At 39.8% G+C, this 26,947-nt stretch overlaps 1 protein-coding gene and 1 non-coding gene across 2 annotated transcripts in view; both read right to left on the bottom strand.

The window, feature by feature from the left end:
* The window catches only part of LOC135965291 (POTE ankyrin domain family member G-like), a 54,303-nt gene that overhangs the window by 16,017 nt on the left and 11,339 nt on the right, over window positions 1–26,947 (bottom strand). The window contains exons 7-16 of the mRNA XM_065521810.1: window positions 25,619–25,689; window positions 19,703–19,773; window positions 18,286–18,330; window positions 17,097–17,263; window positions 10,058–10,181; window positions 9,226–9,402; window positions 9,082–9,126; window positions 7,528–7,691; window positions 6,075–6,188; window positions 4,678–4,750 (exon numbers count right to left, since the gene is read on the bottom strand). Of these exons, the coding sequence (XP_065377882.1) occupies window positions 4,678–4,750; window positions 6,075–6,188; window positions 7,528–7,691; window positions 9,082–9,126; window positions 9,226–9,402; window positions 10,058–10,181; window positions 17,097–17,263; window positions 18,286–18,330; window positions 19,703–19,773; window positions 25,619–25,689 (1,051 nt within the window). The remainder of the gene's footprint in view (window positions 1–4,677; window positions 4,751–6,074; window positions 6,189–7,527; window positions 7,692–9,081; window positions 9,127–9,225; window positions 9,403–10,057; window positions 10,182–17,096; window positions 17,264–18,285; window positions 18,331–19,702; window positions 19,774–25,618; window positions 25,690–26,947) is intronic.
* Window positions 26,798–26,904, bottom strand: LOC135965793 (U6 spliceosomal RNA). The gene has a single exon (XR_010578906.1). It is a non-coding gene; the product is annotated as a U6 spliceosomal RNA (small nuclear RNA).

The raw sequence follows: 26,947 nt of genomic DNA, 5'->3' as shown, positions 1-26,947 counted from the left end.
TGCACTTGAACATAAAGTCCTCCTCAAGACGGCCTCTGGTCTGCCTCTTGGCAATGAAGAAACCCGCAGTGCCATCTGAGCCCTGAGGAATTGACTGGAGCCTAAAGGCAGCCTACACGTGGCTCCTGAGCCTGCTGCTCTTTTCCTCAATATGACGCCATTTGTAAGACAATTGTAGCACTGAGGCTTGTGCATGCCAGGCAAGGCCAAGCTGGCTCAAAGAGCAACCAGCCACCTCTGCAAGAGTGCCTCTGGAGCTGTTGGAGCAGCCACCAACTTTACTCGCTATCGCTCATGGTACATCAGTTCTACCCTAGAGTTAGGGCCCCAGTGCCATCTACTTTTGCTCAGGCCTCTGCTCCATCAGCCATCAGGTGGCAGCCACTCAGTATGTTGGAATCTGGCCATCCGTGCTTCCTTGAGTGGGTGAGATTGGTGGCTGCTCCACCTGCTCTGAGCGCACCCTTGCAGAGGTGGCTGGCCTCTCTTTGAGCCAGCTTGGCCTTGCCTGGCATGCACAAGCCCCAGAAACAGACACTGCTGCATGTGAGCTTGTCCTGCGTGGGGCCAATTTCTAAGTCTGGCCATCCCTCCTTCCTTAAATGCGTTACATTGAAGGCTGGTCCAACTGCTACAGGCGCACCCTTGCAGAGGTGGCTGGTTGCTCTTTGAGTCAGCTTGGCCTCGCTTGGCAATGCACAGACCCCAGCTATGGACATTCTGTTCCAAGTGAGCTTGTCCTGCCTTGGGCCAAATTCTAAGTCTGGCTAGGGCCACAGAAGACCAAGTGCCTTGGGTTCAAATCCTGGCTGCTTTCTGCACTTGAACATAAAGTCCTCCTCAAGATGGCCTATGGTCTCCCTATTTGCATCCGAGAAGCCCACAGTAACATCTGTGCCATGAGGAATTGACTGGAACCCTAAAGGCAGCTCACACCCTGTTTCTGAGCCTGCTGCTCATTTCCTCTATATGGCTCCATGTGTAAGACAATTGTTGCACTGAGGCTTGTGCATGCCAGGCAAGGCCAAACTTGCTGAAAGAGCAACCAGCCACCACTGCAAGGGTGTGCCAGGAGCCGGTGGACCAGCCACCAACCTTACTCGATGCCGCTCATGGTACATCAGTTCTACCCTAGAGGCAGGGCCCCAGTGCCATCTGCTTTTCCTCATGCCTCTGTTCCACCAGACATCAGGTGGCAGTCACTCAGTCTGTTGGAAACTGGCCATCCCTGCTTCCTTCAGTGGGTGAGGTTGGTGGCTGCTACACCTGCTCCAGGGGCACCCTTGCAGAGATGGCTGGTTGCTCTTTGAGCCAGCTTGGCCTTGTATTGCATGCACAGACCACAGGTACCAAAGTACTGCTCCGAGTGAGCTTGTCCTGCTTAGGGCCAAATTCTACGTCTGGCCAGGGTAACAGAAGGCCTAGGCCCCTGGGTGGAAATCCTGGCTGCTTTCTGAACTTGAGAAGAAAGTCCTCCTCAAGACAGCCTGTGGTCTCTCTCTTGGCAACAAAGAAGCCCACAGTGCCATATTAGCCCTGAGGAATTGACTGGATCCCTAAAGGCAGCACACACCCTGCTTCTGAGCCTGCTGCTCCTTTCCTCTATGTGGCTCCATGTGTAAGACAGTTGTTGCACTGAGGCTTGTGCATGCCAGGCAAGGCCAAGCTGGCTCAAAAAGCAACCAACCACCTCTGCAAGGGTGTGCCAGGAGCTGGTGGACCAGCCACCAACCTTACTCTCTGCCGCTCATGGTACATCAGTTCTACCCTAGAGGTAGGGCCCCAGTGCCATCTGCTTCTCCTCAGGCCTCAGCTCCATCAGCCATCAGGTGGCAGCCAGTCTGGCTGTTGAAACCATCTCTGCTTCCTTGAGTGGGTGAGGTCAGTGGCTGTTCCACCTGTTCCAGCCACACCTTTGCAGACGTGGCTGCTTGCTCCTGGAGCTAGCTTGTCCTTGCCTGGCATGCATAGACCCCAGCTACCACCATGCTACTCTGAGTGAGCTTGTCCTGCCTCGGGTCAAATTCTAAATCTGGCCAGGGGCACAGAAGGCCGAGTCCACTGGGTGGAACTCCTGCCTGCTTTCTGCACTTGAACATAAAGTCCTCCTCAAGATGGCCTGTGGTCTCCCTCTTTGCAACGAAGAAGCCCACAGTGCCATCTGAGCCCTGAGGAATGGACTGGAACTCTGAAGGCAGCGCACACCCTGCACCTGATCCTGCTGCTACTTTTCTCTGTGTGGCTCCATTTGAAGCACAGTTGTTGCACTGCAGCTTGTGCATGCCAGGCAAGGCCAAGCTGGCTCAAAGAGCAACCAGCCATGTCTGCAGGGATCCGCCAGGAGCAGGTGGACCACTCGTCAACCTGACCCACTCAGGGAAGACGGGAATGCGTGTTTGTACCATGCATTTCACTGCAAGTACCTTTCTCTGCAGTTGGTGACCTAGGTTTTCTTCTATAGGTTTTTTATGGTTTTAGGTTTTGCATTTAACTCTTTAATCCATCTTAATATAATTTTTGTATTAAGTGTAAGGGAATGGCCCAGTTTCAGTTTTCTGCATACGGCTAGCCAGTTTTCCCAACACCATTTATTGATAGGGAATCCTTTCCCCATTGCTTGTTTTTGTCAGGTTTGTTAAAGATCAGACAGTTTTAGTTGCATGGTGTCATTTCTGCGGTCTCTGTTCTGTTCCATTGGTCCATATATCTGGATTGATATGAGTACTACGCTCTTTTGGTTACTGCAGCCTTGTAGAATAGTTTGAAGTCAGGTACTGTAATGCCTCCAACTTTGTGCTTTTTGCTTAGGATTCTCTTGGCTGTGTGGGCTCTTTTCTGGTTCCATATGAAATTTAAAGCAGTTTTTCTAATTCTTTGAAGAAAGTCAGTGGTAGCGTGATGGGAATAGCACTGAATCTATAAATTACTTTAGGTGGTATGGCACTCAGGCACAGAAATGTTCTTGAGTAGGGCAATACCATTCAGGACATAGGCATGGACAAAGTCTTCATCACTAGAACACCAAAAGCAATGGCAACCAAAGCCAAAATTGACAAATGGGATCTAATTAAACTACTGTGTCTGCAGAGCAAAAGAAACAATCATCAGAGTGAACAGGCAACCCACAGGATGAGAGAAATTTATTGCAATCTCTCCATCTGACCAAGGGCTAATATACATAATCTACAAAGAACTTAAACAAATTTACAAGAGAAAAACAAAGTACCCCATCAAAAAGTGGGCAAAGATATCAACAGACACTTCCCAAAGAAGACATTTATGCAACCAACAAACATGTGAAGCAAAGCACATCACCACTGGTCGTTAGAGAAATGGAAAGCAAAATCACAATGAGATACAATCTCATGCCAGTTGGAATGGCCATCATTAAAAAATCGGGAAACAATAGATGTTGGAGAGGATGTGGAGAAAGAGGAACACTTTTACACTGTTGGTGGGAGTATAAATTAGTTCAACAATTGTGGAAGACAGTGTGATGATTCCTCAAGGATCTATAACTAGAAATAGCATTTGACCCAGCAATCCCATTACTGGGTATATACCCCCAAAAATATAAATCATTCTAATATAAAGACACATGCACACATATGTTTATTGAGGCACTGTTGACAACAGCACAGACTGGAACCAACCCAAATGCCCATCAAGGATAGACTTGATAAAGAAAATGTGGCATATATGCACCATGGTGTACTATGCAGCCACAATAATGGATGAGTTCATATCCTTTGCAGGGACATGGATGAAGCTGGAAACCATCATTCTCAGCAAACTAACACAAAAACAGAAAACCAAACACCACGCCTTCTCACTCATAAGTGGGAGTTGAACAATGGGAACACATGGACACAGGAAGGGAACACCACACACCAGGGCCTGTCAGGGTGGGGAGCTAGGAGAGGGATAGCATTACCAGAAATTCATAATGTAGATCACGGACTGATGGATGCAGCAAGCCAGCATGGCATGTGTATACCCATAAAACAATCCTGCATGTTCTGCACATACACCACAGAACTTAAAGTATAATTTTAAAAAAGGAAATTTGCTTTTAAGTAAACTTTTAATCATAGAATTTAAAAAAAAAAAATCCTTTTGAATCTTTTACTACCACCTCATAGCTTGGACAAACTGCTGATATTTTAAAAGTAACACAAACATCAAACAGAAAGAACTAGACTTAGGAACCAAACTCAGGTTTCTGTAGTTAACAGGCAGAATCCTAACACTGGGTCACCAAGACTACTCCTTCAGCCTGGCCTTGGCTAGCAAAAGATGGCCTTGTTATGTAGGTGAGCCCACTTATGTACAAACAAAAAAAATAAAAACAAAAAATATTTTCTGATAACTGGAATTTTTTTTTTTCATTTTTGCAGCCACAGGGCTTTTAGCCAATTCAGATGCCTTGCTCTCCACAATTTGGAACATTCCCTTGGATTTGACCAAGTCAGGAAGAGATGGGAGAAAAGTGAAACAACAACAATAAAACCCCAAACACAAACACACACAAAGAATTGAGCAAAACAAACAAATGCACCATTTATATGATTACTGAGTGTTCTCATGGTAAGGAGAAATTAAAAGTAGCTGGTGGATAATCTTAAATTTTAGTCATTAGAAAAAATTTTAAGACAAAAGTCTAATTCAGTTACTTACCTGGAAATAAGGCTCAGGCTGGTGATCGTTCTCTGCCATCTGAGAAGCTGGAAAAAACTGACACTCACCTTTCCTGTCAGAAGCAAGCCGAAACTCAGGAAAGGAGGTGCCTGCTCTCCATTGCCATGGAAGCAGGAAAACTTGCCTTCGTTGTTGGAAATGAGTAAAACTTCAGAAAAGGACTTGTACAGCAAAATCAACTTTAGATCTCAACCAAATTTTGGGAGATCAGGAACTCTCTGCAGGGGAGAAGCTCCCCAACCTCAGCAAATTATCCTATTGGTTTGGGCAATAAAGATAGCCCAGGTTGGTATCAATCAATAATGAGATTTATCAAAGGTCAGGACCACCTTTGTAATCTCCTTCTTTTTTTCCTTTTCTTTGAGATGGAGTCTCGCTCAGTCACCCAGGCTGGACTGCAGTGGCGCGATCCCAGCTCACTGCAAGCTCCGACTCCCAGGTTCATGCCATTCTCCTGCCTCAGCCTCCCAAGTAGCTAGGACTACAGGCACCCGCCACCGTGCCCGGCTAATTTTTTGTATTTTTAGTAGAGACGGGGTTTCACCGTCTTAGCCAGGATGGTCTCGATCTCCTGACCTCGAGATCTGCCCACTTCGGCCTCCCAAAGTGCTGGGATTACAGGCGTGAGCCACTGCGCCCAGCCCTCTGTCTTTTTTTATCTTTATTGCTATAGTCCGTTTGGTCAGGAACTAGGAGTGTAACACTTGCTTTTTTCTGTTTTCCATTTGCTTGAAATATTTTTCTCCATTCTTTTATTTTGAGCTTATGTATGGCACTGCATGCAAGATGGGTTTCTTGAAGACAGCATACTCAAATGGGTCTTGGTTCTTTATCCAGCTTGCCCCCGTGTCTTTCAATTGGAGCATTTAGCCCATTTCCATTTAAGGTTAATCATGGTATGTGTGGATTTGATCCTGTCATAATGCTGTCAGCTGGTTATTTTGCAGACTTGTGTATGTGGTTGGTTTTTGGCATCACTGGACTGTGTACTTCAGTGCGTTTTTGTACTGGATGGTGATGGTTTTTTCTTTCCATATTTAGTGCTTCCTTCAGGAGCTCTTGTAAGATAGATCTGGTGATAATGAATTCCCTCAGCATTTGTTTGTCTGAAAAGGATCTTATTTCTCCTTCACTTATGATGCTTCATTTTACTGGACATGAAATTCTGGGTTGAAATTTCTTTTCTTTAAGAAGTTGAATACCTTTTCTGGTTTGTCGGGTTTCAGCTGAGAGGTCTGCTAAGTCTGATGGAATTCCCTTTGTAGGTGACCTTGCCTTTCTCCCCAGCTGCCTTTAACATACTATTTTTTCATTTTGACCTTGGAAAATCTGATGACTGTGTGTCTTGGGGATGATCTTCCCGTGACATATCTTACTGAGGTTCTCTGGATTTCCTGAATTTGATTGTTGGCTGTCTGGTTAGGTTGGGGATATTCTCACGAATGATATTCTGAAGTACGTTTTCCAAGTTGGTTCCATTCTCCTCATCCCTTTCAGGTACATTAATTCGTCACAGATTTGGTCATTTATATCATCCCATATTTCTCAGCTATTTTGTTCTTTGCTTTTCATTCTTTTTTTTTCCCCATTCTTGTCTGCCTGTTTTATTTCAGAAAGCCAGTTTTCAAGATCTGAGATTCTTTCCTCTGCTTCGTCTGTTCTGCTGGGTGGTTTTGCACATGAGATGGAGCTGGTCAGACCTCTGCCGTCCTTAGTCTGTTTGCCTCTCCCAGGACTCCAGCCTGGGCACACTTGTTTACAGGGCACTCTCGGGTGCCCACACACACTACAATAATTTTCATAATGCCATCACACACAATCACCATGTGACTGCATTATGAAAATTCTTGTAGTGTGATTTACAGCTCTATCAGGTCAGTTATGTTTTTCTCTGTACTGCCTATTTTGTCTGTCATCTCCTGCAGTGTTGTACAATGATTTTTAGCTTCCTTGTATTGGATGACAACGTACTTCTTTCACTCAGTGAACTTTATTCCTACCCATATCTTGATGTTGACAGGGATGGGGTTTTTGGCTCTGTTCCAACCACAGCTTCATCTTCAGTGGCAGTTGGTGTGGGTTGGGGTGTGTGCTGCACTCCCATGTGCTATCAGGGTACGTACAGAAAAACCCACCTGTGTAAACACACACAGCAAAGGGATGTGAGAAGTTTCCATATAAAGGGCTGCAGTATGGAGAGGTGATGTGCAGGCTGGTGCATGGCTGTAGGGGCCACCTTGCTGCAGCTCTCCACTAATCAGGCACGGTCCACTGGTACAGAAGCTATGGTGTGTGCACCCGAGAGTGTCCTGTAAGCAGGTGTGGCCTGGCTGGGGTCCTGGGAGAGGCAAGCTGACTAAGGGGTGCTGAGGTCAGACCAGCCTCACCTGATGTGCAAAACTGCCTAGCAGAGATCAGGTCTCAGAGAACTCTCTCAAAAGTGAACCCCAGCACAGCACAACTGCTCTACACAAACATGGCCAGACTTCTTTTTTAAGAAACTCCCCTTTTTAAAGAAGGTAACTCTTAGACCTGATCTGTGCTGGGCAATCTTGCACATGAGACAGGGCTGGTCTGACCGCAGCACTCCTTAAGTGCTGGATAAAGTGTCTCATAAGAGCACGCAGAGCTAGAGAGATAGCTGTCCCTGCCCTCTGGGCTGCATATCATCTGACTTGTTGCTCTACAACTTTGTCTCCTGGAGGCTCCACCCGAGAGAGATGTAAGTTAGCAGTTACTTAATGTAATCAGCCCAGGATGGAGGGTCTGTGCTGTGAGCCCAAGTCAGGGTTCCCTGTCTGGTGATGAACAGTGCAGGGTGTGTGGTACCTGTGGGAAATGGACTGGTGTGTTCCTTGGGTCAACTGCAGCTTGTTGGAGGTGTCGATATGGCACTTAGGGTCTTTGCTCCCTTGATATTCTGAGGGAAGCAAGGGCAGTTCCACTGCAGAGGCAGCGGCAGAGAGGATTTCAGTTGCTCCTGGAAGCTCAGTCTAGGGAATTGCCAAGTTGCTACAGGCTTGATAGTTCCAGTGGGGGGCTGGCTGGAGACCCTGCCAGGAGGGCCTACCCATTGAGGAGATAGGGAAATGGGCACCCACATAACAGTCTGGCCACTTTTCTGTGGGGCTGCTGTGGTATGCTGGGGGTCCACTCCAGTCCCCAATGGCCTCCTATTTTCCAGTGCCTGAAGGTATCAGCAGTGAAGTCTGCAAAAAGGCAAAGATGATAGCCTGCCCCTTCCTCTGGGAGCTCTGCACCTCGGAGGTATGAACCTGTTGCCAATCTGTACACACCTGTAGGATATGGCTGGAGGCAAGTTGAGAAGTCCTGAACAGTCAGGAGGAACAGGAACAGGGACTTGCTTAAAAAAGAAGTCTGGTCACATTGTTGTAGAGTGGCTATGCTGTGCTGGGGGTTCACTTCAGCCCCTGGTTGCCTCAGACACTCTGAAACTTGAAGACTGAAATGGCTAAGTTGTCCAAACGGCAAAGATGACAGTCTGGTCCTTCCCCTGGAGCTCTGACTCAGGGAGGTCTGAAACCTCTGTCAGCCAGAGAACAGCAGTGAAGGTGGCTGGAGACCCTGGTTGAAAGCCTGCACCCAGTGTTTACAAACGTGGTTGGAGACTGACTTAAACAAGAGTCTGGCCACGTTTTTGGAGGGTGGCTGTGCTGCACTGAGACACCACTTCCACCCCTGGTCAGCTTGGGCTCTCCAAAGCCCATGGGCCAGAATGGCTAGGTGCCCAAACAGCAAAGGTGGTGGCCCTCCCCTCTCTCTGAGAACTCTGTCCCAGGAAGGTTTCAAATCTCCGTTGGTCAGGGAACACTGGTGGGGGTAGCTAGAGGCCTCAGGTGGGAGGTCCTGTCCAGTGATGAGGAACAGGATCAGGGCCTGCTTACAGAAGCAGTCTGGCCATGATTTGGTAAAGCAGCTGTGCCGTGCCACAGGATCTCTTCTGCCCTTGATGGGTTTGTAGTCTCCAAAGCCCACACACTAGAATGACTAAGTTGTCTGAACAGTAAAGATGGGGGCCTGCCCCATCTTGTCTCTCAGAATTTATCCTGTGTGATGCAGCTTAATGTTTAGGCTGTTAATTTTGCTGTCAACATTAGAGTTGTTCAGAAAGAATCTCACTGTTATCTTTTAGGTTAGATATATGAGAATTCATTTTTTCCTGTAAATAAACCTGTTCGTGTTTGTTCTCTGTAAAGAAGTCTGTTTCATCTATTTGACATTGATCACAGTCATGTAGGGCAGTAGTCAGTCTAAAGCGACATGATAGGATTTCCATTTCCAGTGTTTCCTAGCTGTGTCTTACATTCTGCAATTCAGAACTGAGCATTCTCAGCGGTCAAAATGCTAAGCTGTCCACTCTACTGAAATACTGATTTTTGCTAATGCTTCCTCATTCAATTTTACAGCCTTAAGAAGTTTATCATTATTCTCAGTTGTCAAAATGCTAAGCTGTCCACTGTACTTAAATGCTGATTTTTGTTAATGATCCTCCCTTAATTTTACAGCCTTTAGAAGTTTATCTTTCTTTGCTTTCACACTTTCAATTTCCTCCAAAAGATTCTTTTCCCTTAGCTGGCTCTGCTGTTTTATTCTGTCTACTTCCAGTCTCAGCATGGCAATTTCTTCCTGCAACATGCGATTTTCATGCAAGAGATCTTTTTCTTTCTTATTGGTAAGAGAAACCTAAGTAAACAAAGGGAACTTTTAATTAGCACTCAAGAGAATGACATATCATGATTTCTTCTGAAATTAAAGTATGACATTTATATTTGTATAAGGAAAGAATTCCCATAGTGGATATTTAACGGGAAAAAAGTTGGACAAAACTTCAAATCTAAAAATGTGTAAATTCCAAAAAGTTGAAATACTTATTTAAAGACCATGAAAAATAAGTCACTAGAGGATTTTTAGAATTTCAGAATTGGAAAAGCCTTTCTCTGAATTATAAAAAACCCAAATGCATAAAATATAAGATTAATATGCTTGAGTATATTTTTTAAATTGGGTTTATTCTCTGATATCTAATCTATCAACTACACCATTGTAAGAACCTTAGCTATGCATATATTTGGACAGAAGCAATTTCTTAAAGTTCTTTAAGTTCCTTTTACTGAATAAAGTTTTATCAATATACTACTTTTCTAATATTTTTACAGTCAGTTATAAGAATTGCATTTATTCATAACTGTTTAAGCATTGTACCCTTCCACAATGTACACGTAGGCATCTAAACATTGCACTTCTGTTTTAAAAATCCTGTGTACTTTCCAAAATACATAAAGTTGTCTTTTAAATAAATACACATATTAAAACATTTGAAAATGACTAAAGAAAATACCTCAGAATTCATTTTCTTTTCAGCCACTTCCATCTGCTCTTGTTTACCAGTCAGAATCTCTTCTTGTGATATTCCAGCATTCTGTTCTTCCGAAACTTGCTTCTGGGTATCATTTTGTTCATCACTAGAAGAAATTTTGATTTTCATGAAATACTGGAGGTGTCCCTAAAATGATCTACAGGGCAACATGGTGCCATCAGATGTCATTCACACAATGCATATCTGCACGTTAATCCAAGACAAGGCAAAGGGGTCTCACATCTCTTAACCCAGTTCTCCCCAACCATGTTGGCACCAGGGACTGGTTTTGTGGAAGGTAATTTTTCTGTAGACCTGAGTTGGGGGATGGTTGCAGGATGACTCAAGCACATAACATTCATTGTGCATATTATTTCTATTATTACTTATATATAATGAAATAATTACATAGCTCACCATAATGTAGAATCAGTGGGAGCCTCAGCTTGTTTTCCTGCAACTAGATGGTCCCATCTGGGGGTGACAGTAGATGGTGACAGATCATAAAGCATTAGATTCTCATAAGGAGTGAACAACCTAGATACCCTGTGTAAGCAGCTTACAACAAGGTTTGAGTCACGCTCCTATGACGATCCAATGCCACCACCGATCTGACAGGAAGAGGAGCTCAGGCAGTAATGTGAGTGACAGAGAGTGGCTTTAAATAGATGTAACTTTGCTTGCTCACCTGCCACTAGCCTCCTGCTCTGTGGTCCAGGTCCTAACAGTCCAGGGACTGGTACTGGTCCATGGCCTGGGGATTGGGAAGCCCTGTGATAACCCATACTTTTTATATTTATTTTTGGGAAACACTTTCCACTTATATTCTTGATTCCTCTGTATTTTATAGACAACTTAGAAATTCCTTTTGGAACAAGACAGGGTCTAATATTGTGTTTTTAACATACAACTTTGAATTAATTTTATCTGTGTATGCGACAGAGATGTGAAATAAAGTAATCATTAATCACTTTTGATTTTACTTTTATTTCATGCATGTTAAGAATAAAACTGGGAAGTCCTAGGCAGAGCAATTGGGCAAGAGAAATAAAGGACATCCAAATTGGAAAAAAGAAAGTCAAATTATCTCTTCACCAATGATATGATCTTATCCCTAGAAAACCCTAAAGACTCCTACAAAACACTCCTAGACTTGATAAATGAATTCAGTAAAGTCTCAGAGGCTACAAAATGTACAAATACCAATGAGTAGTACCACTATACACTACCTACAACCAAGTTGCGAGTCACGTCAAGAACCCAGTCTCTTTGACAATGGCTGCAAAAGAGTAAAATACCTAGGAAAATATGTAATGAAGGAGGTGAGTCAACTATAAAAGGATAACTGGAAAACACCACTGAAGAAAATCAGAGATGACACAAATAAATGAACATACATCCTATGTTCCTGGACTGAAAGCATTGATATTGTGAAAATGATCATAGTGCCCAAAGAAGTCTACAGATCCAATACAATTTCTATCCAAGTACCAATGTCATTCTTCACAGAGTTATTTTAAAAAGCTGCCATTCATGTAGAACCACAACAGAGCCTGAATAGCAGCACACACACCAAGCAAAAGGAACAAACATGTTGGCATCACATGACCTGAAAACTGTAATTATTTTTAATGAGGTAAAAATGCATAAGAATATTACTGTTATTGTACAGAGAAGACAGTGAACAAGAAAAGGAATTTAAAAAGAGAATATCACAACCATATACTTATATTAACTGACAAAGAGACTAAAATCTCCTACTGGAGTTTATGTTAGGACTTGAACAAAAGCTTCTAGAAATACCAATAACAGAAACAAGGCAATTAATTTTAAGGAATAAATTATGCAAAGAAATATGTATTTTAAAAAATGTAAATAGATCTTCCTGAGAGCTATTATTAACCAATTCATCGTGACCACAATTTTAAAATGAGGTCTAAAATTCTGGAATATAAAATAGTTTCATTTTGAACATAGTTAATTGAAGGCAATTTTTAAACAGAAAATGTTCAGTTAAAGTTGAGTGTAACTTAGGAAAGAAATGACCTGTACCAATGGTAACAAGAAGCCACCCAGAGCCAGTTTGAAATCTAATCAACCAATCAATGACCACTGGTCTTGCTCACCAACCAATACAGATGTGAGCAGCTTGCTTCTGAAATACAGCCAAGCAGCAGCACCTGCTCCATCAGAATAGCCAGTGCCGGACCAGTATTCCTCTTACTATAGGAAGCAAAAAATTTCCAACTCTGTCTTTTTATTTCAAATACCAAAGGTTCATAATCCCTTGAAAAGAATTTGTAAGTCCATTAAATGTGCCACCCCATTTTTTTTTTTTTTAAAGCAGGTGGCCAGGTGCAGTGGCTCACGCCTGTAATCCTAGCACTTTGAAGGGCCAAAGTGGGTGGATCACCTGAGGTAAAGAGTTCGAGACCAGCCTGCCCAATAAAGTGAAATTAGTAGTCTCTACTAAAAATACAGAAATTAGCCAGGTGTGGTGGCATGCCGCTGTAATCCCAGCTCCTCAGGAGACTAAGGCAGGAGAAATACATGAACCCAGGAGGCGGAGGGTGCAGTGAACTGAGACCCCACCACTGCACTCCAGCCTGGGCGATAGAGTGAGACTCTATCTCAAAAATCAAATCAAATAAAATACTAGTAAAGTTTGCAATTCCTCTGACTCAGTTTACCATAATTACAATTATGATTATAAATAAAAGAATAAATAATGAATAACCACAATATTGGGCTTTTCTCCCTAAATAAAAAAATTAATATAAAGAATGTAGCTTATTATAAAAAGCCAAAACAATAATTAAAATGCATATAATTACCAGACAAAACTAATAGAATGACCCATGTCAAAATTTTAAAGTGAGAATCAATCAAACAACATACCCAGGATAAACTCCATTCATTCATTTAATAAGGATTTATTAGGTAGCTACATCCAATACGCTAGGCCTTTTTCTAGGCAGTGAGGATATAGTAGTGAAAAATAAAATCCTTATTCATGAGAGTGAGATAAACACACAATAACAACAGACAGAGAAGACAAAGTATACAGTACGTTAGAGGAGAAAAAACTAAAGCAGGAAAATGAAATGTTTATGTGTTTGATGGGGAGGGTGGTGGGAAAGTTGGGATGGTCAGAAAAGTCTCTGCTGAGAAAGGGGATTTCTTTCTTTCTAATACAAAAAAACCTTTTATTTGTATATCAAAGACTCTAAGAAATGATGATATAAGGTTAAGAGTGTTGATGTCAAGATACAAATGGATTTGAAGTTAGAGATGATAAATCACTTTGTTTCATTGAACCTTCCCTTGGTTACATTAGAGAGCCTCCCTGGTACACTCCCAGTTGAATCTTAAGCATGATGCATCTGGGTAGTACATGGTTCTTCCTCAGAAAGTGGTTGTTCCATAATGTGTTTCTTTTTACCCTTTTTCTACTTCTTAGCAGAAGGGAGGTTTTAAATAAAGAACTGAAGGAATGGAAAGAGTAAGCTAGGAGGATATCCGGGGAAAAAGCATTCCAGACACAGGGAACTGCCAAGTACAGAGGTGTGCTTGGAGTCTTTAAGCACTAGGGGTAGAGAAGGGATGGCAAGAAGTTCAGTGTGGCTAAAGCAGAGCAAGGGAGAGAATTAGGAGGAAATTTGACACATACTCAGAGTGAAATGGGAGGCAATCAGAAGGGCTGGGGCACAGGACTGACACAATTTGACTTATATTTTAAGTATATCCACTGAGTTAAGAATTGATGAAAAGGGAAGTTTTTAAAAGCCAGGACTATCAATTACCAGTCTATGACACTCATGTAGACTGCAGATGAGGGTGGCTCAGATGTAGAAGATATGACTGGTTTCTGGACATATTCTTCAGATAGACCTGACAAGATTTACTGAGAGAATAGATGTAAGGTGTCAGAGACGGAGAGAGAGATGAGTCAAGAATGACAACGAGATTTTTGGCAAAGCAACTGGAAGAGTTGCCCTTAACCAAAGTAGGAAAGACTACATGAGGGGTAAATTTCAGGAAGGCCATCAGTAGCCCAATTTTGGGTCTGACAAGTGTGTGATCCCCAATAGCTAACCAAATAGAGATATCAAGTAGGCAGGCTCATATGGAAATCTGGAATTAGGGAGAGAGATCTGAGCCAGAGACATACATTTGGAAATCACTAGCATATACACGGTAGAAAAAGTCACAAGGGGCTGGGTGCAGTGGCTCATGCCTGCAACCCCAACACTTTGTGAGGCCAAGGCAGAGAGATCACCTGAGGTCAGGAGTTTGAGACCAGGCTGGCCAACATAGGGGAATGCTGTGTCTACTAAAAATACAAAAATTAGCCGAGCATGGTGGCACCAACCTGTAATGCCAGCTACTCAGGGGGCTGAGGCAGGAGAATCACTTGAACCCAGGAGGTGGAGGTTGCAGTGAGCCGAGATCACACCACTGAACTCCAGCCTGGGTGACAGAGTGAAACTCTGTCTCAAAAAAAGAAAAAGTCATGAGAGAGAAGATTGAGGACTGAGCCCTCGGAAAAAACAATGTCCAAATGGAGAAAGATGAGGAGGAGCAAGCAAAAGAGGCCATGATGAATGGATTAGAAAGGCAGGAGGAAAAGCCTGAGGGACTGAGGTCCTGGAAGCCACGTTGAAGATGCTGTTATAGAAGAGATGTCCTCCATTGGCTCAAATTCTGCTAACAGATTAAATAAAATGAAGTGTACGAAAAATGCCTAGATTTATTACAGAAAAAAAATTAGTGATAATCTTGAGGAAAAACAACGTTGGAGGAGTACTGAAACTGAAGACTTACTGGTGTGAGATCAAGAGTGAATGAAAAGATAATTGAGTTCATGAGTTCTTTTAAGGACATCATACTTAGACAGTTCTTTTAAGGACATCATACTTAGAAGTCATGGCTGAGAATGTTGTAATTTTCTTCCACAGTCATGGAAAATAATAGACAATTAATTTCTAATTTTATATAACAGGTGTAGTCTTCAAATTTTACATAACAATTATATATTTTAAAAGTTACAAAATTATACACATGTGGCATTAAAAATGCCAGACTGAGGTGTTAAATCCTTAAAACTATAGAACTAAAAGTCACCTTAAACAATTCTAGATTCCATAAGCTGAATATCACTTTGTTCATGCTTATACATAAAGACCAAGAAACACTAAACGTTTCAAGGAGAGTATTTCTGGCTTGATAAAAATCAGCCAATTCTAGAACAGTTGATACTCATCAAATATACAAAGTAATTGATCACAGTAAACTACTGAGTTCTATTAACAGGAATAAAGTGGCAGAAATGCAGAAAATAGTCTTATGTTATAAATGAAATTTTAAAAATTATATGAAGTCACTGTGGAAAAATGTGGTGTGGTGAATACTGAAATATATCCTTTTCTAAAAGGAAGGATAATGTCACACATGCCGGACACTTTTATGAATAAGAGTTACTGCATTAGTAGCACCTTCCTTTTAGCACAAGGTCAGCACATTAGCACCTGTGGGCCAAATCCCACTGCCTGTTTTTGTAAGTCAAGTATCTTGGAACCCAGCCATGCTTATTCACTCTACAGTTCACAGAGTCAATTAGCTGGGTGTGATGTTGCACACCTGTGGTCCCAGCTAGCAGAGAGGCTGAGGTGGGAGGATCACTAGAGCCCAGAAAGTGGAGGCTGCAGTGAGCCATGATCACAAAACCGCACTCCAGCCTGGGCAACAGAGACCCTGTCTCAAAAATATATATACAGTCTGCAAAGCCTAAAATATTTACTAACTGACTCTTTGCAGAAAAATCTGACAAAATTCTGGTTTAGTAGATGAAAGATCCTTTGATACATTTTAATAAAAGTTTTACCCAATATACTGAAATGTTTATATTAAATATAGATCCCCATACAATCCCTTGGCAATATTCAGATTGAAGATCCAATATTTCAGCACTCAGGCACTGACAACAAAAATTTAACAACTAGCAATCAAGGTACAGTGTCAATGGAGCATGCAGCTTCCATTTGCAACACAGCAGATATTACAAGAATTCTAACAAAATTATCTTAAGATGTGTTATCAAAGCAAAGGTTTTAAATACATTTTAATTGTGAAATAATCCGTATACTCTAGATCTAACCTCATTTGTAAAAAATGGTTCCATACTACATTATTTTCTGGGAATGAAAATTGAGCTATTTCCTATTGGTAAGGATTTGCTTTTAATAATGATAAATTCCTACTGATAAGGATCCATCTTTTGATATAATGATGCTGTAATAAATGTTCTTATATGTAAGTATATACGTAACAAATCTATACAAGTATCCTTAATATACATATATATCCTTACTATGTTATATATGTGTGTGTGAATATGCTACTCAATTAATGTTCGAAATGCATTTACCAACAGTGTACGACATGTCTTTTTCAATGAGACCATTTCCTTTGCAGCAACACAGATGGAGCTGGCGGCCACTATTCTAAGCAAACTAATGCAGAAACAGAAAATCAAATGCCACATATTCTTACTCATTTAGTGGAAACTAAACAATGAGAACTCATGGACACAAAGAGGAAAATAACAGGCAAAAGGGTCTACTTGAGGGTGGAGCATGGCTGGAGGGAGAAGACCAAAAAACTACCTTTTGGGTATTTTGCTTATTATGTGGCTGACGAAATAATCTGTAGCCCAAACTTCCATGATACAGTTTACCTATATAACAAACTGCACATGTACCTCTGAAGCTAAAATAAAAGTTCACTAAAATGTAAAGAAATTCCTTTCCCCTCACATTTGCCAATACTCGTTATTTTTCAAATAAATTAATGACTGGAAAAAATGGTAACTCATTTTTTGCTGATTTTCATTTTTCTGATTACCAGGCAAGGCTGAATATCCTAGGAAAAATATAAAATTTTTAATCATGAATATTAGCCCAAATTAGGATTAGTTTGACAGCATATGGCTGTCTCCTATTAAATGTTGTCATAGGCTTACCTGTGATACTCTTCATTCTCAGTGTCAGGAAATTGCTGACTTTCAGGTGTTCTGCTCTTGCTTTGTGGAATTAATCCATCATCACCATTGCCAGCAGTGGCATCATTAGTCAGGTTTTCTGGTAATCCCATATTATTACTTCCGTGCTTCTTCATGTCTTCTTCAGCCTTGAGTGGAAGTTTGATATTAAGGATATTCACTTTATTGAATAAAAAGAACCTTTTTGATTGATTTTATCAATTGACTCAGTTTGTCATTATTGTAGTCATTAAAAATATTTCACACTTAAGTTTGATCATATATACAGAACAATTACCCTCTAATTTTAAGATGTAATTATCATATCATTGTAAAGTTTGCTTCATTTCTGCTTGACTGAATAAAACAGAATTTTTCAAAATTCAAAAAGGGCCCTCCTTCATTTTGTGCTTTTATTCCCAATGACTCTTCAGAATCTTATATATGTATTTATCCCATTTGACTCGTGGGAACACACAAATAAAAAGACAAAGATGCAAAATGTGTCTTCTTCTGTCTTTACCACCTAGATCTCACATTAAGCAGTCAGATTTAGAGGATGAGACACTGTGGGGCTTCAGGAATAGAAAGGAAGATTGCCCTTTTCTGCACTGAGATATTCTTCTCCCCCACTGCCTTTGATCATTTTTTTTCATTTGGTCCCTGGGATATCAAAAACATGATGGTTCTCACTGAAACATGGGAACCAAAGTTCGCCACAACACAAGGAACAGAGTGAAACTGCTGAGGTACAAGCGTGGATGCCCAGAAAATAAGATGTTCCCCAAATTTCACATTCGATAGCCGTACAATTTTCTAGCTGGAAGATACACAGAATAAGAAATTATCTTCTTTAGCCACATTAACTATTGATAATCAGACTAAAACCAAGAAAGATAAAATGATTGATCCAAAGCTCCTAAAGTCGCATGACCTAGCACTTTACGGCACCATTCAGGATTATTCCATAATAATGAAAGAATATCTCTGGGGTTTGTATCTCTTTAAAACTCAATCTACAGAATTCTTTCTGAGTTAAATATTAAATTTTTCACTGATGATTTATGCTACTTACATGATAGGATCATGTGTGCCTATACTTACAACACTTTATTAAACAACATAATGTAAAAATCTAATTCAACAGAAACATTTGAATATAATGGTATACCTCTCTATCACAATCCTTGTTTATTTCTGGTTCTTGAGACATTTCCTGCAAATGCAAAAATAGAAGGTTAATTTGCTTGTTGTATTTCTGTGATGTTTCCTCTTTTGGAATGCATGTTTTAAAAATAATTTTATTTTAAGTAATCAAGTATAGACAATGAAAAATTAGAAAATAATTAAAATTAAAATTTAACTGTTAAAATAAATAATTAATTAAAATTAAAAATTAACTTTTTAATCTACGTTCAGCTATTGCCACATCACTGGCTTCTGACTAACATGAGAAAAATAATTCACCTTAGCCAATGGGAGAAGATAAACATGAACCAGCAAACTTAACTTTGTCACCATTTGTTTGGACTCCACTTAATTTATTACGTGTTAAATCTGCCAAAAATGCATCAGCGGATGATTTGTAGTGTTGCAAAGTCTTCCTCACTTGAAAAGAGTTTACCTCACCAAACCCTAACCAGTGAGCCTCTACAGATTACTAACTGAATTGTAGGCATGCTTTCAGTTATTAGGAGCTGAAATCAACACCAAACAGAAAGAAATGCAAATTCTTAAATTTTAATTGAAATTATATGTCGTAATATGATAGTGTTGTGTATCTAGTTTATCTGCTTAAGTCCAGTTCTAATATATTCTAATGTGTACTAATGACAGTGGATAAAAATTTTAATAATCTGTACTCATTTTCTGCAACTGCAGTAAGTTCAAATGTTATTGTGTTTCTGCACTAACACCAAAGGTCCCACTCTGCAAGATACGATTCTTGTAATAGGCATTTGGGTTGCTTTTATGACCTGGTTCCCTCCCTGAAGAGAAACGCTGAGGTCAATGAGAGATCACAAGGCAGAATATATCTTTCACCTTGCTATCAGTGACTGCAATATAAAACTGCAGATTTTCAATCACTGGCCATGATTACTCTTCAACCACGAATCCAGCTCAGGGACCATCAGTGTTACATTGTTCATAATTCTATTGCTTAATAATATAATCCAATAATTGATGTTACTTTCTTTATCATGTCAGGGTGTTGTAAGAATAAAAGAACAAAGTTCTGGAATTTCTTTTGCCTCTATTACAAAAGGAAAGATTACCTATAAGCTAATCAAAAAGGCAGATAAGAATATTTTAAATAAGAATATTGTAAAGTAAGAGTATTTTAAAGTTTATAGTGGTTATGTTTTTTAAGTTAAGTTTCAAATGCTAACTTAGAATCTATTGATTCTTCTGTTAATGAGGTTGCTGAATTTATTAAATTTTATGAATCTATTAAAAAGTTCTTAGAAAAAAGAATCTATTCATCCTCAAAACCTAGTCTGAAAGATAATTTCATTTGGACTACCTAATATTATTAAAGCAAAGAAAACAACATTAAATCAAACATTTAAATGTAAAATTTTCCATGCCTCTGGCTGGCTATTTTCACTGCCTTTAAGCCTTTGTGATTCTTCCTCTGATGTCAGCTTTAAGTCTTGTTCTGTTGAGAAATCCATATATTCAGTTAAAATGAACCACTTAGAACAGTTAAAAACTATTGCCTTTATAAAAATAGATTTAAGACAACATTTTATGTTATCTCATAAATTGAGTGTTTAGTGTTTCATGAAATAGTTACTTAGGAAATCACTCTCTAAGACTTCAACAAACCACTTGGGGAGACGCCTGATGAGATTCACTCACAAATTCATCCACCCAACATAAATGAACAAAACCACCAGAAACACAACTTTAAAATACAGTAGAAACATATAAGGTAACACAGAATGTTGTTCTCCACTTCCTAATCATGAAGCAGTAAATGTAATGAAAAGGAAATTTAGTTTTAAAGAGAAACAAGTTTTCCTGCACTTAACTACTCTGACTCTAAGGATAGTAACAGGCAGGGCCCAGGTAAGGTTGTGTTGACCCTGTCCAAGAAGCCAGAGTCCACAGGTATGGGTCCAGACATCCCAGAGCAAGGTTAAGAAAACAAATTCCTTTACCGTCTCCCCTTCCCCTCAGCATTTACTCATAGCTATTTGTACAAATGTATATATTTTGCAAGTTCTTCTTTTCCTTCAATGTAGTTGCAAAGTCACAAGCTATGCTGAGGTTGCAAAACTGTCACTATATGATTAACTGCCTTTGTTCTGCTTCTGTAAGCTTGCCTTTATAAGCCAGGCTCTGTCTTTGTTCAGGACTCAGCATTTGGATGCAAATCCACTGAACCGGTGTGCACCTAAATAAAATCCTCCTGTTTCACCCACTGGGTCTCTCCCTGCCTCCTGTTTTCTGCAACAATAGTACCTTATAAATGATTTCCAAAACTACTACTGACACCTTTATTAGTGCACAATGTCTTCCTAATATCTAAAATGTTTCCCTCTACTATTCTGACAAATTTATTTTCTTTTCTTTTTTTTTTTCTTCTTCTTCTTCTTTTTTTTTTTTTTTTTTTTTTTTTTTTTTTTTTTTTTTTTGAGCCAGGGTCTTTCTCTGTCACCAGGCTGGAGTGCAGTGGCACAATCTCAGCTCACTGCAACCTCTGACTCCCTGGTTCAAGCGATTCTCTTGTCTCAGTCTCCCAAGAAGCTGGGATTACAGGCATGCACCATCATGCCCAGCTATTTTTCATATTTGTAGTAGAGATGATGTTTCATGATTGGCCAGGATGTTCCTGATCTTTTGACCTTGTGATCCACCTCCTCCAGCCCCCCAAAATGCTGGGATTACAGTTGTGAGACACAACAACTGGCCTTATTTTCATCTTTTAAAACAATGATATGTGAAGTCTTCCTTGATTCTGCATGTCTTTCCCCAGATAAAAAGGTACCTCCTTCTTGAGGCTGCCTTCTGACTTCACTGATTTTTCTACTGCATCTTTACCACCTGAACTCTACGTTATTCCGCCACATATCTGTCCCCTCTGCTCCAAGACTGCAGAGAACAGTCTTGCACATCATCTTTGTAAAAACAGTCTTTATTTTACTCAGAAATTTCTTATTGAGTCCTGCTACATACATGCTAGGCATTAGGGTTTAAAAACAATGAAAATAAAGCATATCAGGGATGGCTTTTCTAGAACACATGCCCAAGCACAGACTGAAATATTGAGGCTAGCCAGATTAAAAGCGGTAGAGGGAAGGAAAGGGTAACAGCATTCCACACAGCAGCAAGAGCAGGAGTGAGGCCTGAAAGAGTGAACGAGTGAGTAGGACATTACCAGCAACTCAGTAATGCCAGAGAAAGGGCGCACAGGGAAAAGGGCTAAAGATGGAGAGTGGGGCAGAAGTCAGATTATGAAACCTGATGTGTAATTTTAAGATGCTTGGACATTAATGTTCAAGAGTGATCCCTGGTCCTATCTGCATTTAGAAAAATATCATTTTAATGCCAAAACCAATATTCCTAGTGAGCCAATAGTCATTAAGACAAGGTGACAGATAGCTCTTGTGGACACAGCTGAGATGTTACTATGTAGCAAATTCTCAATAATTCTCATGAGCACTTGGAAAGTCAATTCTATAATAAGTCAAAGAAATTATAATCAATCACTTAATATTTGGTTTGGGAAGGTGCTTTCTAAAGTTATAGTGCATACGAATATAATTCATAGTTGTGAATTCAGAGATGTGACAATAAAGCAATGAAACTACACTGTGTTTGAGTCAGTAATCTTCAGATTTCTATCTCGTCTTCCTACCCGGTCTGTAAATTCTAAGTATAATCTTGGTACTCACTCTCAAGTTTATGTTAAATACGAGCCTATAAAAAAACACACTTTCTCTTACTTCTTTTTGTTATTTATATGTTGCTGTTATTAAAGGAAGAACACAAAAATGCCCCACTGAAGGGATTCTATTTGGTTGCAGGCTACAAGAGGGGAAAAACAGAAAGCATATTTTGCAGAAAATAGTATTTCAGAAATCAGAACTATGACATGAAGTCAAGCAGGGCACTCTAGGACTGAATTTGCTGTGCTTCTTTAATACACTCCTTGCTCTCTTTCTTTTCTGGCAGCCGTGACTCACACAGGTCATGGAGACTATCATTCCCTAAGAGGAACACAATTCTGATATTCATCTTTATCTATTAAGTTCACCTATCCCAATTCTGTGTTCTGTGGATGCCAACTTTCGGTCACTGATGGTGATACACATGGACAGTTTCATCAACTTTCAGATTCTTTGATCTTTGATAAGTCTTGTTACTGAGAGTCAAAGTAGTAGGATGTGAGTTATAAATGCTGGTTATCCAATTACCTACTCAAAATATACTACATGAATATTCCATTAAACATGCATAGGAAAAAAATGGTCATTCCTGCTGACCTGCAGCTCTTTGCTCTTCTGTATTCACCAGAAAATTTCCTACTCCTTCCTCATGTCCAGGTTAAATACTAGTGTACGACCTGGAAACCTGTAAATCATCTGACATTTCTCTCGGTCCCCCAAGCCTTTCTCATTCAATTATCACTAAATCATATGGACTATACCTCTCTTCTGCCTCTGCTTTATATTCCCACTGCCACTGGGAACATAAACTTTACAAAATGGCTTCTATTTAAAAGAAAACCGTCAACTACTAATGTTAGTTCTTACATGAAAAAATTAAGCAAAACAAATAAAAAGGCATAACACCATAAAAACAAAGACCAACATATTAAAATGAGTAACTGAGATTCCTAACTTTATTCCACCATGGATGGGTGAAAACCTTATAATACATTGATACTAGTCCAAGGACGTGTGACGAAAACTATAGGTGACTATTGCAAAAGCTTCCTTTGTCTCCTGGTTTCTTTCCATGGTAACCTTCCACCAATCCCAGGAAACTATAGGCCACAGTCCAAATTAAATCTGCCTTATGGTTTGTAAATAAAGTTTTAAAGGAGCTCAGTCATGCCTGTTTGCTTACATAGAATCATGGTGGCTTTCACTCTACAACAGCAGACAACAGCAGGGGTAAGTAGTTATGACAGAGACCACATAGTCTAAAATATTTCCCACCTGGTCCTTTACAGGAAAAGCTTGCTAACCCATTTTACACCATAACCAGAATGCCTTAATACTCACATTTAATCTTGTGACTCCCCTGCTCCCATGTCTCCAATGAGCCCCTGCAGCAAACCTTGTCGACTCCCTACCAATAGCCATTCCTTATTCTTTCTTGCAGAAGAAACACAAGTCTATTGGGATGTTTATTATCCCAATCTCCCTCCTCAGCCTTAGAAAGGGAAACGTTAATTCTAAGCTAATCACGTGTTTGCATTCCCAGTGCCTGGTTTGGGAATGAGCAGGTAGTGTAACACAGCCAATGAAATGTTACAGGAAGCCCCTTGTGTACTTCTAAGTTTTCTCCCTGTTTTGAAAACACAGGTGAAGAAAAGAAGCCCTTGAGATGTTGTGTTGTGAGAACAAGATGTTTGGAGCTGTTGCAGATTACCCAACCATGAAAGGAGACATGAATAAAACACTGTCGACAGCACAGAAAGAGGGACAAGAGGGATCCCTAGGATATCACTGAACAAACAAAACAACTCTGGTTCCTACTGTTTTCGCCACTGCTCATCAGTATTTGCAGTCCAAAGCATTCTACCTGGTAAACTTCCCATGGCCCACAGGATAAAATCTACTCATCTCTGTAGTATTAAAAAGTCTGTCATAAACTTGCCTTACCTAAGTATTCACCTCATTCCCAACCTCTGGTATCTAACACTTTTGGTGCTAGCAGAACTGAACTGCTCAGAAACCCTGCAAAGTTCACTCAAGCATCTTGTCTTTTGCACTTGCTGCCCTTCCTGCCAAACAGGCAATCTCCTTAGATGTTCCTTCTGGCCAACACACAATCTTGTTGCATGTTTCTTCTGTCAAACATTATTCTTCTGCTTCTTTCCCTAGAAAAATTCTTCTCACTCTGCATGCTTCCCTTGAATCATACCTACTTTTTTTTTTTTTTTTACCAAAACTTTCCTTCCTCATCACTTATGTCTGGCACATAATCAATATATAATAAATTATAAGCTTCCAGTGGGCATCTAGCACACAGTAAGAACTGAATAAAGTAGTAAAATAAAAAAATAATGACAATGATAATAACAAACTCCTGTCTGTATTTTTAATTGTGTTCTATTGCATTAGAAAAATGCTTAGTATCTAAAAGACATTCAATAGTTATTTGTTAAGTGAAGTGAAAACATAAATGGAAATATTTTCTTTGTAAATTCTATTGAAAAAGCACAGAAATGAAATAGAGACAGCTCTATTATGAGCACCTTAAGGATCAAAACTACATCTGCTCCATCTTTATCTCCTGCAACTTATAAAACCAAACTTATAAAAGTTCTTTGATAAATTGATGGCTAAATTAAAGGTGTTCTCATATCGTTTGGGTTATACAATGTATTAGGTGTCCACAACCAGGTAGCATACTAGCATTTTTGTTATTGTGAAACATTTTTCTAATTTTATTATAATCTCCTGAGCCTAGAGTTGAGAAATTTGTATATTTATTATGACAATCTTTTGGCAAATGGTAGCAGAGCATTTGTTCTAACAAAATTGCTGTTATCATGACAACTAACCAGCAGGTAGAAGAGCACATCTTCCTCCAACAAAGTAAATGTGTCTCTTTCCAACTTCAAATGAGGAGGAATGAAGTCAGTAATAGTGAGACCTTGTTGGGACAAGCATATGTAACATAACTTTGCTTCAGCATTCTTTTGAGATCAAAAGTTCCTTACTTTTACTTTTTTATCTATGGTAGGACCACCCAGAGCAGGGGTCCTCAACTCCCATGCTACAGACCGGTAGCAGTCCATGGATTATTATGAACCACACCACACAGGAAGAGGTGAGCAGTAAGCAAACCAGGGAAGCTTCACCTGTACTTATAGCCAACCAATAATAATGGCTCATATTATTGCCTGAACTCTGCCCCTTCCTAGATCAGTGATAGCACTAGATACTCATTGGAGCATGAACCCTGTTGTGAACTGCCCACCCGAGGGATCTAGGTTGTGTGCTTCCTATGAGAATCTAATGCCTGATGATCTGTCACTGTCTCATGTTGCCCCCAGATGAGACCATCTAGTTGCAGAAAAACAACCTCAGATCTTCCACAGATTCTACATGATGGTAAGTTGTATAATTATTTCATTATATATTACAATGTAATAATAATATAAATAAAGTAGCACAATAAATGTAACATGACTGAATAATCCTGAAACTATCCCCACCTTCCCCCAGCCCATAGAAAGACTGTCTTCCACAAAACTGGTCCCTGGTACCAAAAAGATCAGGGACAACTGACCTAAAGTAATTCACTATCACAAGGGTTACCTGGATTGCTGTTTTCAGAAGAGATTTTTAGCATCTGTTTTTCTTCGTAGTCAGAAAGTAATTGGCAAATTCTATGTATAAAAATGTAATAAACCAAATTACTATTTTAATACTGATGTAAAACACTTACCAAATGTAAAATTCTTAGAGTATTTCAAACAATATCATAATATCAGAACTTAACAGTATTATCCCATCCACTTATGAGTACATTCTACAAACTTCTCTTGAAGCTTCTAAGTAAAGAAGACAAAAATGTAGGGTGAAATGCTCATAAATCGAGAGCAGTGTGACCCAGTAAATTAGCTTGCATTAGCATGACATAATAGAAAGCGTTCCAACTCTGCTTAAGTCCTAGCTCCATAATGAACAGCTGCTATTTGTTCTTGGATGACTTGCTTATCTTCTTCAACAAAGTGAGGACTCTGCTACCTTCTTTCACTAGGTTGTTACAAAGATTTAACAAGATAACATTTTTTAAATGCTCAGAGAAATAGTAAAGCAAAGTAATAATCTGTTCCTAAACATTATAACTAAAATTATCTTGGAATCCCAAATAAAACCCAATGCATATTTTGTTCATAGGTTCTAATATGCAAATGTTATAGTTTTCAGCAAATGTTATTAAGTCTTAATTTTGCTTCTTAGTTTTCCTGCTCCTTAGGGCTTATAATTCTGGGCATCTCAACTACGTCTTAGTTTGTAACTAAATTTACTCATAAATATCTCATTAAAGTAGATAATGTGAGTGTCCACTATTACGGAGTTGACCAATCACACCAACGGCAGAAAAACCAATGGATGTTAAGACCTGGCTTGGACCAGTGATCCTTCTGTACCGACTCCAACTCTGAGCCAGCAGATGTTTCTTAGGATAATGGTTTATATTGATGTTCAATTCCACCTGACATGGAGACCAAAACTCTACCTATATGTTTTTTAGTTTCCATGAAGAAGTTGTAAGTTGACATTCTCTAATTTTTGACATACACACTAACAACATATTTTGCACCAAACACATTATTCAGCTCTGAATCACCTCATAGACCATCTTACATGACTATTTTTTTAGTACAAATCACAATTTCAATATTTTGGTGGCACCCATTTTTTGCTTTGATTCACACTGTTTCCTCAGAGCTAGTCAGCAAATAGTCAAATGACCTTCCAGTGACTGACCAAACTATGGAATGCTTCAAAAATTTGTGCTGCTTCCTTATGCAGAAGCCATGCTAATTTTCTCTGTATTGTTCCCATTTTAGGATATGTGCTGCGGAAGCAAGCACAAAGCCCTATTTTTACACATGATTAGTGATGAGTCATGCACAG

Source organism: Macaca fascicularis, chromosome 10, assembly GCF_037993035.2.
Source record: "Macaca fascicularis isolate 582-1 chromosome 10, T2T-MFA8v1.1".
Lineage (NCBI taxonomy): Eukaryota > Metazoa > Chordata > Mammalia > Primates > Cercopithecidae > Macaca > Macaca fascicularis.
The sequence above is the reverse complement of the archived record's forward strand: the minus strand, read 5'-3'. Positions and strand labels throughout refer to the sequence as shown.